At 40.3% G+C, this 17,033-nt stretch overlaps 1 protein-coding gene across 8 annotated transcripts in view; it reads left to right on the top strand.

The window, feature by feature from the left end:
• Window positions 1–3,088: 3,088 nt before the first annotated feature.
• KCNT2 (potassium sodium-activated channel subfamily T member 2) overlaps window positions 3,089–17,033 on the top strand; it is a 144,411-nt gene continuing 130,466 nt past the window's right edge. Inside the window, exon 1 of one of the 8 annotated variants that reach the window (XR_012661174.1) lies at window positions 3,089–3,446. Coding sequence is in view for 5 of the 8 variants with exons in the window: in XM_075097210.1 (XP_074953311.1) it covers window positions 3,352–3,446 (95 nt within the window). In the remaining 3 variants the exon portion in view is untranslated. Of the gene's footprint in view, window positions 3,447–3,635; window positions 3,906–4,545; window positions 4,594–17,033 lie in introns of those variants that run through there. The other 7 variants (XM_075097210.1, XM_075097207.1, XM_075097205.1 and 4 more) reach the window with 7 other exon arrangements.

Below are 17,033 nucleotides of genomic sequence, written 5' to 3'. Positions count from 1 at the left end.
TTAGAGCTTTTCAGAGTGACCAGGCCTCATACTGTCAGGCATGCAAAAACACAGCTAATTTTATGTTGGAAAGACTTTATGTTACTTAGGAGCACAAAATTAAGCTTCTGTATAAATTGCATGACCGTAGCCTTGGTTATGAGTTTGCTTTCTATTAGCTCTGCTCAACTATTTACCAGGTTGCTAGTTTACCAGACAGCTATTACCATTCTGAAATGCATTTCCATGGTAGAAAGAGTGCAAAAGCTTCTGCTACTTAGCTCCTTAAGTATGAAAACAAATGTTAAATTCATCAGTTAAGGTGGAAAAATTAATGAGGCTGAAAGAAGATACAGTAGAAACACCATGAATTTCCCAATTGATCTATGATTCATAGACTGCAGAAAAGGACTACAGCTAGCCTAACTACTTTATTTTTATAGCAAACCATATACAAGCTCCACCCAACCTCAATTTTTGGCAAGATGAAAAGATACCCAGAGAGAGAGAAGAAACAATGTTTTCTTAGAAGAGACAGCCTGCTCAACTGGAGAAGCAGCCAAGAAAGAAAAAATTCGCCGCATGTAACAAATATTCTAAAGAAGAAAGATCCTGGACTTTTTTTTCTTTCTTTCTTTCTTTTTTTAAATTAGACTTTTAGGGAGCTCTGACCTCAGAACACAGCATGGTAAAACTGGCAAGAATGTGGCAGCGGGGTGGTTCACTATTTTATTTATTTCCCATATCAGCCAAAGCAAAGAGTGAGTTACCTTTGAACTCTTGCCACATATGTGCATCTGTTTTGCTTTATCTAACAAGCCTTTCTGAGAAGAACATTGTAAATGTTGAATGCAGCAAGCTGTGAAAAAGGGTAAGCATCATACCCCAGTGATCATGGCATTTTACAGAACCTGGGATGCAACATTGCATTTCTCTAAAGAAACAGCAATCTGAGAATCTATGCTTAAGAACTCTGTCCTAAAGAAGGAAGGAAAGATGCATTGTCTGTAACAACAGCGAGAGAATCTGAGTCCTGAATTACACTACCTGTTGGTTACCTGTAGAAATCTTCCTATCACAGCCTGAAGCTCAGAGCTGGGTTCTCAGCAGGGCACATTGTTATGTGGTACACTCCAGGCTGCCATACTTAAGCTAATACTCTATGTGCCATATCAGCTTTTAACTAGCTTACCTTCTACACAGAAATCCAACTAAATGGAAAATAGAAGGCTCATTCTTCAATACACAGTACGAATGCATGGACCTAATTAAATATGTGGTATTCAAACCACATTTAGGAAATAACTTCTCGTTCATCACTTAGCATTTGATCCAGCAAAGTGTAAATCTAAATATAAAAACTGCACCAGCATTAAGAGTCTGCATGATTCCATTCTGGGGAAGGAATGCTACACCTGAATAGTTTAGGTGAAGACCTAATCTGGGAAGTCAAATTATGACAGACTGGGAGAATGTACTAATATTTATGTTTACCAGAACTGGGGTATTAGATGCTAGGTATGACAGTTAGTCTAGATTACAGTGGACCTTTAAGAGCAAATCTAAAAAAACATTACTCACTATTTCAGTTTGGTGACAGTGAATTCAAACAAACCATTGTATCAGTAATACATGCTTCAACAGTCACATAAGAAATTAAAGTACTTTCTAGAGTGTCTTCCATTTTCAGGCATTACCTACAAAATTCAACCATTGGAACAATTCATCTTGCTTATAATTTTACAGGGCCTGTGCCACCACTGCTGATAGGTACAATAAAACCCCAATTAATTAAAAGTAGAAATTGACCAATAGCTTACCACGTTTGCATGTGAGATTTCAGAAGCAGTTGGCTCAAAGCAGGATCAGACATACACTAGTAACTGGATATGCCTGATGGACTAAAGATGAGCAAGAGACAAAGTTATGAACGACCCAAGTATGCTCAGATGACCTACCATCAGTAACATGGGGTCCGCACAGAGGGTCCCTACAGCTTGCCAGGACAAAACCCCTAATTTTTTAAATTTCAGGGTTTACAGAAAGGTACTTCTGAGGAACACTGAGTTGCTGGCGTGTGTCCAGAGAAGGGCAACAAAGCTGGTGAAGGGTCTGGAGAGCAGGTCTTATGAGGAGTGGCTGAGGGAACTGGGGTCGTTTAGCCTGGAGGAGGCTGAAGGGAGGCCTTACGGCTCTCTGCAACTGTCTGGAAGGAGATTGTAGTGAGGTGGGGGGTTGGTCTCTTCTCCCAAGTTATTAGTGATGAGAGGAAAAGGCCTCGAGTTGTGTCAGAGGAGGTTTACATCGGGTACTAGGGAAAATGTCTTTACTGAAAGAGTGGTCAGGCATTGGAACAGGCTGTCCAGAGTGGGGGTGGAGTCACCATCCCTGGAGGTTAGGAGACATGGAGGTGCTTGGTTGACCGTTGGACTTGATGATCCTAGAGGTCCTTTCTAACCTTAACGATTTTACAATTCTGTGAAGCGCCAGGCGGTACAAGAAGAGGCTGCTGGCTGTAGGAGGCAGGCTTGTGAGGGACCCCCACGAACGCCCCCAAAGGAGGGGCTGGGACCAAGCTGGTGCTCAGGCTGTGAGGCGACTCGTCCAGTCAAGTACCATTCTGAATGCCCAAAATGGGTACCGCACGGTATCACCTCCACGGAGCCCCCCGCCCAGCCGCGGCGTGCGGGGGCACCCGAGACCCGGCAAGGCCCTCCGAACCGCCACCGCGAGGAGACAGGCGCACCCCTCCCGCCCGCCTCACTGAGCCCGCCACGCCGGCGGGCCGCGGCAGGAAGGCGGCGCTTCACGGCTGAAGGGCCCGCACGCGCCCCGAAGAGTCCGCACGCGCCCCGAAGGGCGAGGAGCCCCCTCCCCTGTACGCTAATGAGGGGGCTTCACTGGTCGGCGGGCAGAGGTTCCCGCGCGGCCGCTGGAGTGTGAGCGCCCATCCCATTGGTTCGCTTGCCAGCGGCGGCTCCAAACACGTTTGCGTGGCGGCGGACAGTTCTTTGTTGTCAACCGCGGCAGCCGGCGGGCGGGGTGCGCGCGGGGCGGGGCGGGGCGTGGCGGGGCGGGGCGGGGCGGCCCCCCCGCGGCGCGAGGCCGAACTTCGCAGGCAGGGGTCTGCTGACGCCACTCCCCTCGGCGCCGGGAGCCGGGCCGCCCGCCCGCCGCCTTTGTGCGCGCAGCCCTCGCGCTCGCCGGGGAGGCAACGTGCTCCGCGCCGCTCCCCGCCCCCGGCCCCTCCTGCCTCGCTGGGCTCTGCCTCCCCTCAGTCGTCTCGGTGGGTGGGGGGCTGGGGGGGGGGGGGTGACTGCCCTCCGCAGCGGCAGCGGCGGCGGCGGCGGGTGTTCCCCTCCTCCGGGCAGGATGGTGGACCTGGACAGCGAGGTGCCCCCGCTCCCCCCGCGGTACCGCTTTCGGGACCTGCTGCTGGGCGACCAGGGCTGGCAGAGCGACGACAGGTGAGCGCGCGGTCGGCGGGCGCAGGGGGTGACAGCTCGGGAGGCAGCGGGGGTGTCCGTGTGTCCGTCTGTCTGTGCGTGTGTGTGTGTGCGCTCCGCGGCGGCGCCCTCCGCCCCTCCGCCAGCCCGCCCGAGAGGGGCGGCGCGGCCCCCGCGGCGGGTCGGCGTGGCGGCGCTGCCCGGGCGCGGCGCGGCCCCGCTGCCGGCGGGCCGGGGCGCCGTGAGGGCAGGCACCGCCCGCAGCAGGCCAGCCGCCGCGGAAAACTTTCCCGCGACAGGGATGCGACGGGCGCTGAGGGGCTGCGGTGCCCCGCCGCGCGGCCCGGCCGGCGGCGAGTCCGGGTCGGCGCCCTTCACCGAGGCGCTGGGCACCCCGCAGCCTTCGGGGCACGGCCGCCGCCGCAGAAGGGCACTGCCTTTCTCTTCCCTACGGCTACAGTAGGAGGAAGCGTGGGACAGGTACGTGCCTGGATAACGCGCACTGATGGGAAACCCCAAACAAAATACGCTTCTGTCGCTTGCCGAATGGCTAACTGCCGGGGTCTCTGGGTGTTTTTGTTGTTCAGTATGCATGCTTCTTTACATGCAGTTTCTTTTCGTGCTAGGATCCTAGGCTTGGATGTAACTACCGTTAATTTATTCCTTTATGAATTATTTCAAGGACCGTCAGCATCTTTAATTACAAAACGATAGAAAAAGGTATTTGTTTGTATCAAGTAAAACAATGTAATTAAAAGAAAAAAAAAACCCAACCCTTATGTTAAAACAAGCAGGCAAAAAAAACAGGAATGTGTGTTTCATTTCAAAATGGTAAACGAACAGTATTCATGAACACCAAACAGCATCATGCCACTCTATTTGACCATACAACCTGGTGTGTCAGTAGGCTATTAAACAATTCCGCCTCACAAAATTATGTGTGAGATCCACTTTGTAGTAAAAATTTATTGTGGTCAAATGACAGAAAAGCAAAATATGTAATGGCATATTGGATCGTTTTTAATTCAATATATTTACATTGTCAGAATGAGTCTTCAAGTCAGCAGTCAGAAACTTTGATTTTAATGCTGCTCTGCGTTGTTTAGATTTTAACCACTTTCCAAAGAAAGATGGAATCTCACTGATTGATAATCACAAGAGCATGCAGGTATGTAACTAATTATTGCCTTTGTTTCGGAGAATATGCTATACATTGAAGCAATTAAACAAATGTTTGTTCAGACAGTTATGAAATGGTGAATGACATCTTAAGACAGTCACAGAAAATCAATGCTGTTGGTTGGAAATGACAGCACTGTAACTACATAATGGAGTTACAGAATATGTGTATGAAAGCATGGCTTTAAAGTTTAAAAAAATAATTACAACATAAGTATATTCTGTATTCATAACTAATGATCACCATATTCTTTGAGATTTTAGAAAACGTAGATCTTAGCATCTTAGGCCTGCATTGTATTTTCTACTGGAACAGGGAAAAAAAACCCCAACCTTTCTTATTTTATCAACTTTATTTATTTAACTGGGGTTTTGATGGCTACTATACACAAAATATTCTCTATAGACCTTTTTGGACTACTCTGCGGCTTAACAGTTTTGCCAGCTCTAATGTAAGCTTCTGTCAAGCACTTCCCTGATACCAGCTCTTTGACCTGAACTTTGTAAAGTTACCTTCTATGGAAGAAGCATGATCTGGTCTCAGATGGGAAATAGAGTATAAGCAACTGCACAAACCGTAGCATCCATTTAGCTAGAGAAATGTCTATTTCAAGTCTATGTGCACTTAATGAAATGAAAATAAATAATCCTTAAAAAAATATTGATAGCAGAATTATAGCATAGGAGTATTGTAGAGCATGATTATTGTTGGGAAACTGTAGCAAAGGACTAGTGGAAAATGTTACTAATAATTAAAAGTTACTTTTAATTATTTCATTAATATGCAAGCAAGCATTACAGGAAAGATTTCTGGCACAACTGAAGTATAAAATATGAATCCAGGACTGAAAATGGCTAGTGGAAATGGCTTTCTAGAACTTCAGGTATTGTCCTGTGCTGAGGCCAGACACAGATACACTGTTGGCAGGAAGTCTGTGCAGTTGTTTCCCCACAAAGCACAATCCTGACTGCGTTACAGGAGGCTGTGGTAGCAGGGCACTCTCCTCCAGCTCTCCAAGTTACCATAGCAGTCTCTTCTGATACTAGCTTTCCATTAACTGAACAAAGTTAATTCCTAAAAAAATCTTGAGTATTGTCTTTTGTTTGTCCACCTTACAACAGGGTCCTGTCCAGATTCTTGTTTTTCTGTACTGGATAATGTAACTTTTAAAACTTAACTATTAATCCAATCCCATGTTGCTGGTATTTTGTTACTATCCATTATAGAAAAAGCTTATATGGTCTGCATAGAAATATTGTCAAATGGAATATTTAGAATATTAGATATATTTTCAGGAAATATTTAATGAGAAAGACTGCAGACCTGTGGGACCCTGAGATCAATTGCTCATTAGTTAGTAATGATTAGTATTACGCAAGTATATCTTATTTTTAGTTGATTGCTTTTTTGTCTTTTCTTTGCACCCTTATGTAAGTGGTTCAAGTTTGGTTTTGGTAAAGCATAACTTCTTTGTTCTATTCTAATTAGTGTGCAGTATAGATATTGTTGAATGTGTTGCTCATATCCTCTTCAGCTGAATGGACATTAACTATGAATGGAATATCTGAACACTAAAATACAGTTGAAGTAGCTTTATAGTATGGCTACACAAAGGCAAGTGATCAAGATAATTAATTTCAGGAGATTATTGGCCCTTGACTGAGATGCTGGAAATAATTTTCTGCATATTTCCAGTTCACTGCAATGTCTTACTTCCACTTGCTTTCAACTCTGGCAGTCTGATTTATATCAAGGGTTTTCCATCTGTGTGGTCTGTGAACTTCAGGTCTGTTACCAGCTGAACTCTGTCTTCTATCTTAGTCCCATTCCCTTTTTGATCTTTCCAGTCTGTTCATCCTTGAGTTCTCTCTTTTCTCCTTCCATTCTGCCCTTTCTGGAAAGATGCTCACTTTTTGCTGGCTGGGAGGCATATGTTCCATCTCTGTGTTTTCAGATGCTTGCTGATTCTTCAGAGAGGAGAGGAGATGGAATTATTCCTCTCATCTCCACAAACTACCCAGGATTCTGTGTCTCCAAATCATGGTTTTGATAGCATTGTTTGCGAGTAAGTCATATGGTGGTATTTGATAGTAAATATGATTGAAATAATATATATAGATACAGATAGATATATTTCTGACATAAGCATAGTACTCAGTTTTGAAACCTTACTGGTTATGTTTCTTTAGGAGGAGAGTTTGAACAGCTATTTCTTTTAAATGATCCTGTTCATTTATAAAATGCCCACATGCTAAAATGCTTAGCTGAATGTAATAGGACTCTGATTCAGGACTCTTGTTCTTAGATCTGTACCTGTTTGGAGACAGATTTCTAATCTTCATTTTTTTCTTGAGGACTTCTCCTGTGGTGGAGCTTCCCTCAGGCTTCTTTTTTTTTTTTGGTGTCTAGCTCATGATCCATTTCTTAGCTATACTTCTCCAATACAGTAACATCCATCTCACTGCTTTTGCATTTCTCTCCCAGAAAAATAATTCTACTTGCATAGCTTATATTCCTAACCAACCTTGCAGTTGTTTCAGTAACAGATGGGTTCTGGGCTGTCATACTCCACAAACCACCAAATTGGATTGTATATTATTTTTTATAAAAGAAGTTGCTGTGTGCAGAAGAACATGATGAATCTTTGGCAAATGCGTTTGTTCAGGAAATAAACTATTTTGATAATTTATTAACATTCTTGAATTTGCTGAGTGATTTATTCCCCCCCCACCCCCCGAAAAAAGTTGGCTGTTAAAACCAGTTTTGGTTTTTGAAGGGCTAGATTTTCAAAGGCCCTGCATCCTTTTGGAAACTGGGGACGAAGCTTGATGCTTACACTACACACATTTTATATGGCGTAGTTAAATATTAATTTACTCAGAGAGATAACTCTGGGTAAAAACTCACCTGTTTTCCTGTCACTATGTAAAATATTTAAATATTTTCTGGATCAATCTGAAAAGCTTCCACAGGACAGCATGTAAAAGATCAGCCCAGTAGGTAGAGTGTATGTGTGTCAAGAGGGTGAGTTCTGTGGCAGGCAGGGTACTGGACCAGGTTTCTTCTGGCCATGTAAATATCCTAGTCACTGGGCTGAGGGTAAAGAGAAGATTCAGTTATTGACTTTTTCACTAATTTTGTAAATATAATTCATATCTGTGAATCTCACATTTTGCTTTCATTATTGAAAGTACCTGAAACTGAAATGAACTGTTTTTATTTGCTGCATATTTGGAGATGTTTCTTGACCATCATAATGCAATTTGTCTTTCAGTTTGGCTGCTGGGGAAGGGAGCAGAAATAAAGGGGGAACTCAGTGATTAACACAAGTTATTCACCTGTTAATTCAGTAAGGTTTTACTGAATTGTGATTGTAACAGTAAATTACGTAATAAAACATTTCATAAACAGACTGATTATCGATCCTTCGTCTCACCAGCTGTATTGAAGAGCAACACAAATAAAAGTAGAAAACATCCTATCTACTGAAGACCTGACATGTTTAAAGCCGGTAAATAATTTGCCTCAGAGAAGGGGAGAAAAGAGGGTATTTATTTTAGGTTCCCATGTAAGTTTTGAAAAGACACAATGAAGTTACTCACAAAAAAAATGGGTTTTTTTGTACATATATAGTTACCATGTACTTCAGAATGGCCAAACCACAGGATACTAGAGGTGTAAAGAAAGAATTCTAAGTTAGAAGTAGAAAAAAATTTACATTCTGTCGATATCACTGCTTTTTTAGTAAGGTCAGTCATATAAATTCAGTGCTTGAGTGCCTTGCAGAGCATGATCTACCTCACATTTCTTAAACCATTTATGTACAGCTGTCTAGTCCATTTTTTAGAAGCTTATAAAGATATAAAAGCTTCATTATTTTAGTAAATTTGAGCAAGCCAGAAATGTTTCCCACCATTGAAGCATGAGTGCTTATACTAGTGAACTGTTCAAATTTCCCTTTGCTTGCTTTGGCCATAACCAGCTAGCCAAAACTGTTGTGAACACTGTGGCACCCAGGAATGATTTGGCACTTTGAGTGTCCAAGGAAACACTCCGAGCAGACAAGTTGCAGGGGTTCACCCAATCTGGGAAGCTGAAACAGATTTCTGATACTAATGTATGCTGTTTTGTGCCATTTAACAGTGCCTGGGAATGTGCCTGGGCAAGTTTAACTTGCTTAAAGATGTACCCAGAGAGGGTCAAAGTAATTTTATTGTGAAGGTAACCCATAACACTTTAACATTACGGGCTGCTGTTCCCATTTGTACTGCTAGTTCCTCTCTTTCTGGTCTCCTATATTTCCTGCACAGTCATCCATTCAGATTATGCATACATGGTGGACTGTGTTGCAGTTCATTTGTAAAGCACAGACCTGCTTATGCTTGGTGCTTTCCTTCTTGAAATATGCAGTATAGCCCTTATACATCAGCAATAGGTGTGTTTTGTCCCAGAGTCCTTATAAAAGGAGAAAAAAAACCCCAACTTGCTGTTAAAGAACATTGATTTATTGGAATAATACTTTTCCCATGACATTTTAGAGAAAGAAAAAGAGAAACATACAGATTCTTTTAAAAGTATGCAGAGTGAGATTCATTTTATTGACTTAATAAAAATGTATATAGTATTTTTTATTTATATACTTTTTACACTTTAAGTCCCATTGGGATTGGGTAAGATTAAGGAGTGTGTTGGGCTTCCTTTGGACTTTGCACACCGAGGTAAATTTTATCAATGCTGAATATTACTAGCAATATTAATTAAGAGACCATGAATATGAATTAAGAGACCACATTCCAGCATTGAATTGCTGAATTAATACAGTCTGTCATATGAACAGGTCATTTGACAACACTAAATATCTATTTTATACTACTGTTTCATTCTACTGCCTGTGGAAGTTTAGCATTGTATGCAGAGCTGATTTGTTCTAAGAAAAAAAATCACTATTAACTGTGCCACTTTGAAATCACATACAGCAAATGAAATGGAAAGAACAAAAAATGAGGATAGAAACCCAATATATTTTCCAACTGCCACCTCGAAGCATCAGATTTCATAACTTCTACATGCTGTTGCAATAAGTGTTTACAATTTCACAGTAATGGAACAAAAATTTACATTTTAAGATTCTGTAGTTTTTTTCTTTTCTGTATGTGTGCATAGACATAACTGATATTGGAGCATATCAGTTCCAATGCCAATATAGACACATTAACTGGTACTGGAAATACATTTCCAATCCTGCTTCTGTACTGAGATGAAAATTTGAGTCGTTTTGCTATAGTATATACTTTCATGGTGAAACTACAGAGCTAAATTTTACTTTTGTGCAAGAACTGTTCTTACATTGGATGCTTAAAGGATTAAATTAAAATCAGCTTTCTCTTCCGATGTGCTTACTGCATAATGAACATCACCACCTATCTGGAAAGGAAAGAGATTTGGATAACACAGAACACCCCTACACACCACTTGGACAATTGTATACTGCTGGCTGTCATGTTGACTGGTGACTTTCAAGGAACAACTCCCTACAGTACATCTCACATGGCACTTTAACAGTCATTTGTCATAGTGTGAATTAGTGATTAAAGCCTTTCCTTTGCCTTTCGTTTTGGAAATCACCTGAGAATGTTAAACTAAAAAGGGATAAAAACCCCACACATTTCTGCATCAAGTGATTTAAAATATCTGAGTCTACATTCAACTTGCACAAAAATTCTATTATAATTTCCTCAAAAGAAAATTCTGTTACGGTTTCTTCAAAATAATCCTCCTCCTTCCTTGAAGAAATACTTCAGTCAATTTGGCCTTCTCATTTTAGAAAATATGTTAACTTTTGTAAGTTCTTCCATTTAACAGAGGCTACAAAATAAAAGGACTTAGGCAAATTTCATCAAATTTATCTTGACTTGTCCTTGTAAGTAAATTTTCAAAATAAGGTGATTTAGAAGCCTGAGTTCTATTGTAAAAGTTTGATTTTGATAGCAACTGCTCAAGAACTTAAAGGGCTAATTCACTAAGAGAGCAAGCGTTTTCATATCTGCAGTGAGACTCTGCACAGTACTAGTTGGAAAGTTTGAGTTGCCCTAAACCCTGAAGAAACTTGTGGCATGTACAAGCCAAGCCCTTTCTCACTGTGCAAAACAACCTAAATTAAAAAAGCATTATAAAAAATACTAACATTTGTAAAACCACTGCATCGGCCACACCAAGAGGTCCGAGTTTACACTTTTGTGCAGGTTTAGGAGTACATTTCTGTGTAAGTGAACTGTTGATATATCTCTGTAGTTACCTTCCTTCTAAATTTATCTTAGGATTGGGTCACTATTATAGATAAAAGAGGGAATCAATACTTGCGCGGAAGGAAGAGGAAGTAGCAGTGCTGTTGGCCTCATGAAAGTTTCTGTTTTAGCATCATTCTTGCAACAACAATGGAAGCAGAAATGCATTATTTTTTTTTCTACATTCCACTTAAACTAGCACACATTGGAATTGAGGGAAGGACATGATCAGAGAAGAGGAACACTTCAGTGCTGTTACAACTGTATCTGCCTGAGGAAGACTTTGGTGGTATGCCCCAGCAAAAGTTGTCTAGTGCAGAAAAGGTTTAAGTGTTCAGCTTAAAAACTGCCACAGAGTTTTCTCCTCTGGGACAATATGATGAGCAGTTTGTAAACGTGCTTGGTACTTCAGTCATTACTTAATTATACACTTATTACTCTACAGCTCTTATTTTTCCATCTAGAACTTGATACATGCTACTTTACATCTAGCAGACATTATAATGCTCCATGGGGAACCAAAGCAGTTCTTTCCCAAATGGTTTTTATCTTAATTTTATGATTATTATTCTATCACAGCCAATGATTACGATTATTTTATAACAGTAAACTTCTGTGCTGTACTATGATGCATTACTCTCAGAATGACTCTTCTATAACAACAGGTAACATTGATTCATATTGTCTCCCTTTTATCCTGTAACAAAGAAATAGCACTTGGAGCATCAGAAGTGTCTGAAGCTTTAAAATACTTTTATTGTAAAATAAATCTGCCAACCATTTCAGCGCTACACATTCAGTTTCTAGACTTCACAATTAAACGTGATCTTTTGTACTGAATTAGCCTGGAGAAGAGAAGACTGAGGGGGGATTTCATAAATACCTATAAATATCTGAAGGGTGGGTGTCAGGATGATGGGTCTAGACTCTTTTCAGTAGTGCCCAATGACAGGACAAGGGGCAATGGGCACAAGTTGGAACACAGGGAGTTCCACCTCAATATGAGGAGAAACTTCTTTCCTGTGAGGGTGACAGAGCAGTGGCAGAGGCTGCCCAGGGAGGTTGTGGAGTCTCCTTCCCTGGAGACATTCAAAACCCGCTTGGATGTGGCCCTGTGCCCCCTGCTCTCGGTGTGCCTGCTCAAGCAGGTGGGTTGGATGAGATGATCTCCAGAGGTCCCTTCCAACCCCTACCATTCTGCGATTCTGTGAATTCTGATACATACAGTATACCCAAGCACTTGACTAATCCACTAAATGCTTTAAAAGTGGATTCTTCATAGTTTTTCAAGGAGATGAGCAAGTCCTTCAGGGAGGCCTGCACACCATGGCCCCATAATCTCTGTCATTGGAGAGAATGCCATTCAAAAACTGTAAACGTTCTGCAGCACAGAAGATTTGGTACAGAATGCCTTAAAACAGCTGTTAAAGATTTCAGCCTCTCCCATGCAATCATCTGCTAATTATGTTAGCAGTCAACTTCCCGGTGGGAAGTAGCAGTAAAACAGAAACAGTCATTAAGAGACAAAAACCAGTGTTTATACTCACAGATAAAAACAGTGATATTATTATTTACCCAGAAGTATCTCTTGAGGGACAAATCCTGCTTCCACTTACAGAGATATCTGTTAGGAAGTGCTGTAGTTTTGTGGTGGAAAGCAGGATGCTAAGTCTGCCATCGTTGTGCTTGGAGTATGGGGAAGGAGGGCATTAGGTTAACATCAGTGCAAGTTATCGACCCAGCAAAAAGAAGAAAACTTTGCCTACCCCTCTGCCTGGGTCTTGCATGTCTCCTGCTAGCTTTAGCCTTTAATAACTGCATATCTAACAGCTAGCACAAGGATCATATGCCTGGTAGGGGCAATTACAAGATTTGAGAAACTGTCCTCACTATGGATTAGCTCTGCCAGGAAAGTCCAGCCTTGCTTCCTAGATTCTGTACCCTGAGTCAAACCACTTTGGCTTTTTGCAAAGAAAAGAGTTTGCCCTTTAGCTTTTTATGATGTTAAAGTTAATAGCATTTACCATACTTCAAGTAGCTTTAAGTTACAGAGCTCCTTCAAAGTATAGTGATTGTTAAAATATTTAATAAGGAGTAAACACTATAAAATAGCCTCACTCTTTTATTGTTCTAAATAGCCAAAAATGTTCTAGAGGTTTTATGTTTTTCTCACTTTGTTTTCTCTTCCCCTTGTGACTAGAGAAAACTGCAGCACAGATAAAAGCAGTCTTAGCAAACTAAATCTGAAACAAATACAGATGGGAAAAACAACAAGCTGAGTTGCAAATGCAAAACTGTGGTTATATTTGTTCCTATGTGACAGCACCTGTTAATACACAACTTTCCCTGACACTGGAATGGGATTTTGCTTCTCATCTTCACACCAAATTCGAAAGAAGCTAAGGGCACTGGTCACTTACCACTATTGCCCTGTAATTCTCACCACAAAGCACAGTGAGCTATAACAGAGGTGGTCTAAAGGCTAAGCTCTATATTTAGCTGAATGTACCCTTTTGAAAAGTGAGCAAGCTATGTTTTCACTCTGTACAACAACCTAGCATTTGATCACTTGTTCAAAGGGGTTTAATCGGTTAAACAAATAACTTCTTAAAAGGCATTTTTGTAGATCTTGTCCAGTTTTTAATTACTGTTTTGTTCTCTCAGTAGTCATTCAAAAAAGATAATACAAACACAATAAGTGGATCAAAATATTCTGTAATGTGCAGATGTTGATTAGTCATCCAGGTTTTATAAAGACTGTCAAAATCTAAGTAGATTTTTCCCCCACCAAAGAGTATCATGAAAGTGACGCTTATCTCATAAGAGTAGTTCCAGATACCATGTGTCTCATTGACACTGAGGAATTAATTTACAAACTGTATTCAAACCATGACCCACATGATCATTTATTTTTATACTGAGATTGACCACAGATTGCATGAAAATTACAATTTAGCTAAAATGATACAAACAGCGTACAAAATGCACTGAATTAATTTTAAAGGCTTGATTAGTTTTTGCTTCCCATTTTTCCTCTTATCTGGCAGTTCACAGATCACAGTCTGAGTCCAAGAAAAAACAACAAAATAAGTTAAATTTGTGCAGAATTATGAATTAATTCAGTACAATTAATTGTGATGGTTAGAACTCAAGTGACGTTATTTTTATGTCTTTATGACTAGCTCAACTGGTCATTCAGAATGTTGAGATTTTAGTGTGATGTTGGCAGAGTATTGCATATGGTGGGAAGAACAAGGCTGGCTACCAGACATATTTCAGAGTACGGAGGAAGTATCTCTAAGGGTATAGGAGAGAGGGAACTTTGGTGGGACTCTACTAGGCAGTATTCTGATGTATAGCATGGGCTAGTCTGAGACTGCTGTGGAAGACCTCAGGTTTTGCTCTTAATTTCAGACAAAGATGAGCTGTTAGAAGATCACCATTATCAAAATTATGAGGTGAATGTCTTCTTTCAAGGTAGAGGTGACTTGGGATGTAGAGCTGTCCAGCAAACTGCTTCTACCTGACTTCAGGCTGAAGTGAACGGAGCATTTAGAAATTCCTTTCCTTTCTAAGATGGCAGTCCGACTTCACAGAGATAGAGATGGCCACATGGAGAGAAGGAAGAGCTGGAAGTACTACTGTGCCTTCTTGTACCGCCATGGACATTTGACAATTGGTTATCAGACCTCCTATATCAATGCAGCCAGTCCAGTCCCGTTCATAAACACAGGTCTGCCCTCATTTTATCCATGTATTCCACTTAAGTATGATCAGTGTTAAGATCTATATAAGGCTTCAAAACAGGATGACAGAACAATACCTGTCCTAACCCACCTCACCAATACAGTTAGCTAAAGAGGTCTTAAATAATTTGACTCTCACCAAAGCCAGCAAACTCTTAAATTTTTGCATTCATTTAGGAGGTCACATTTAAGGAAAAAATATAGTGTTTATATTAAACTGGCCAATTTCCTGAAGGCACCTGCTAAATGATTTTTCTAAACACAAACAAGGGACATTATGAAAGTTTGAAGTTACTACTTTGAAAAATTAAATACTGGGCATACTGTTCTACCAGCTGATGGTCATCATTTTACTTCACAGAGTACAGAGATGTTAAGTGCTATTTAACATGAATAAAGATTACATAATTAAACTTTTAAAATATTGTAAAAATGGATATTTTGAATTTTTCTGAATCTAATGACAAGACAATTAAAACCATGCCTTATGATTAATCAGGAAGTGTAATAGCTCACTCTGAGTAAGGAGACTGAGATTTATATGAAGTCCATAATTATATGTACCCTGTTAGCTGTGGAGAGAACAGTATCAGACAGGTGACATTTTAGAGATAATAATGACTTTTAAAGTACTCGTTCTATTGTGTGTTCAAAGTTCTTGAATCATTGCAACTCCTTAATGAGGCATTTACCGTTTGTATTAAAATGTTGTAAATTTTTAAAATGTAAAACAATAATCATATACTATGGTTGTACTGTGCAGCAAACTGCATTTGAAAGGAAGAAAGCAATTGCACACCACTGTTGGAGATGTTACAGTGTATACATATGTTAAGCTGCAAGTATTACTTCTGAAATCCTATGTATTTTATCCTCCACCTGGATGACAACGTTGGAACCAAAGCACCTTTGAATACTAGAGAATGAAGCTAGCTATGCATCAATGCAAAATTCTTTTAGGAAGCATCAGCAGCAGGAAATGTCACCAGTACTCTTTTTCTGTTGATTCGGTAGAGTCAATGGAATCTCTGACAACCTTTCCTCTGTGGGAAAAGTCAGGGGAGACACCTACCATCAGTACTGGGCTTTTGTTTCATGCCTTTTCCTGAGTCTTTGAACACTCCTCTTTGTATTTATCTGTTAAATATTCACCTTTGTTCTTTGTGTAACTGTTAAACACATGATTGTGGGAGACTGGAAGAGTATTCAGCTCCCATAATTTCAGGGAAATTGTGATAATCTCAATTTCAGCTCTATATTTACTTCTCCGAGTTGTTGGCATTCCAATGGCAGCTTTTGCTGTATTGTGTGTTTCCAGATTGCAAGTCTGGACCATTTGAATATGTAACTTTAAAAAAAGATGCTTCTTTTTGTAAAGCTACCCTGGTCTTGGGCATGTGTAAAAAGCATGTGCAATATCACTTTTTTTTTCTTTTTCACTTTTTAACACTTCAGCTATATATGGAGTCCCAGATAAGTTCTTTCTAGGCTTGTTAAAGTATCTGTGGGAAGTTCCTGACAAATTTAATTTGACTTTTTACTATTTTTTATTCTTTCAGATCAGGCATGGTTCCTATAATTTCTTACCCTGTAATACACAAGTATTGGTAATCCAAGTGAAACTGTAGAAAAGTGGGGAATTGAGCAGAGTACAGAGAAAATGAACTGAACATTTAAACTAACTTTATTTATTACTTTGGAGTCATATTCTTGCATCCTGCCTAATTTAATATTACTTCTATCAGTAGAAGGAAAAATAGCTTGCAGAAGAAATAAATGTTTGTACCAGAAAAATTTAGTTTAAACAATCTGATGTAAATGTTTTTCCATGCTTCAGTGTGTTTTGTGACAATGACCAGTACACATTCTTGGAATACAATCCAAAAGATAATGGTATAATATTTTTAGTTACTAAAAATTCTCAAAATAATAGATCTAGTATTGTTATCTTTAAGAATACTATTATTAACTAGGGATAGTTCTCCTTTGGGAATGCTGCTGGCTGTGACTAGAGTCAAGAAAAAGCTATAAAAACTAGACCTCATTGAGTATTGCTGTGGGTTTTTTTCCCTCATAAATAGAGTTCATATAAAAGTGAGGATGATTAGAATTAGCTAGATATTTATTTTAGATGAAAAGGACTATGTGCATTTACCACTCAACTTGGCCAGTAAACTTCCATAATGACTTTCAGTAACTCTGAAGAGGATATTTTAATCCTTCCATCAAAAAAAACTAAAGAAAGGCTAAATTATTATACTGAATAGCGGTTTCTTGAGAATTAGCACAAAGCTTGACTTTAATTGGATGTCTAATCTCTTCAAAGCTGAAAAATCTTTTTGTAAGTACTTTTCTGCTTCTCTGATCAAGTGAAGATTCACACTCGAAAAAGTTCTAT

Source organism: Phalacrocorax aristotelis, chromosome 6 (genome assembly GCF_949628215.1).
Source record: "Phalacrocorax aristotelis chromosome 6, bGulAri2.1, whole genome shotgun sequence".
In the NCBI taxonomy this organism is placed as follows: Eukaryota; Metazoa; Chordata; class Aves; order Suliformes; family Phalacrocoracidae; genus Phalacrocorax; species Phalacrocorax aristotelis.
Note: the sequence above shows the minus strand (reverse complement) of the source record. Positions and strands in the feature narration are given on the sequence as shown.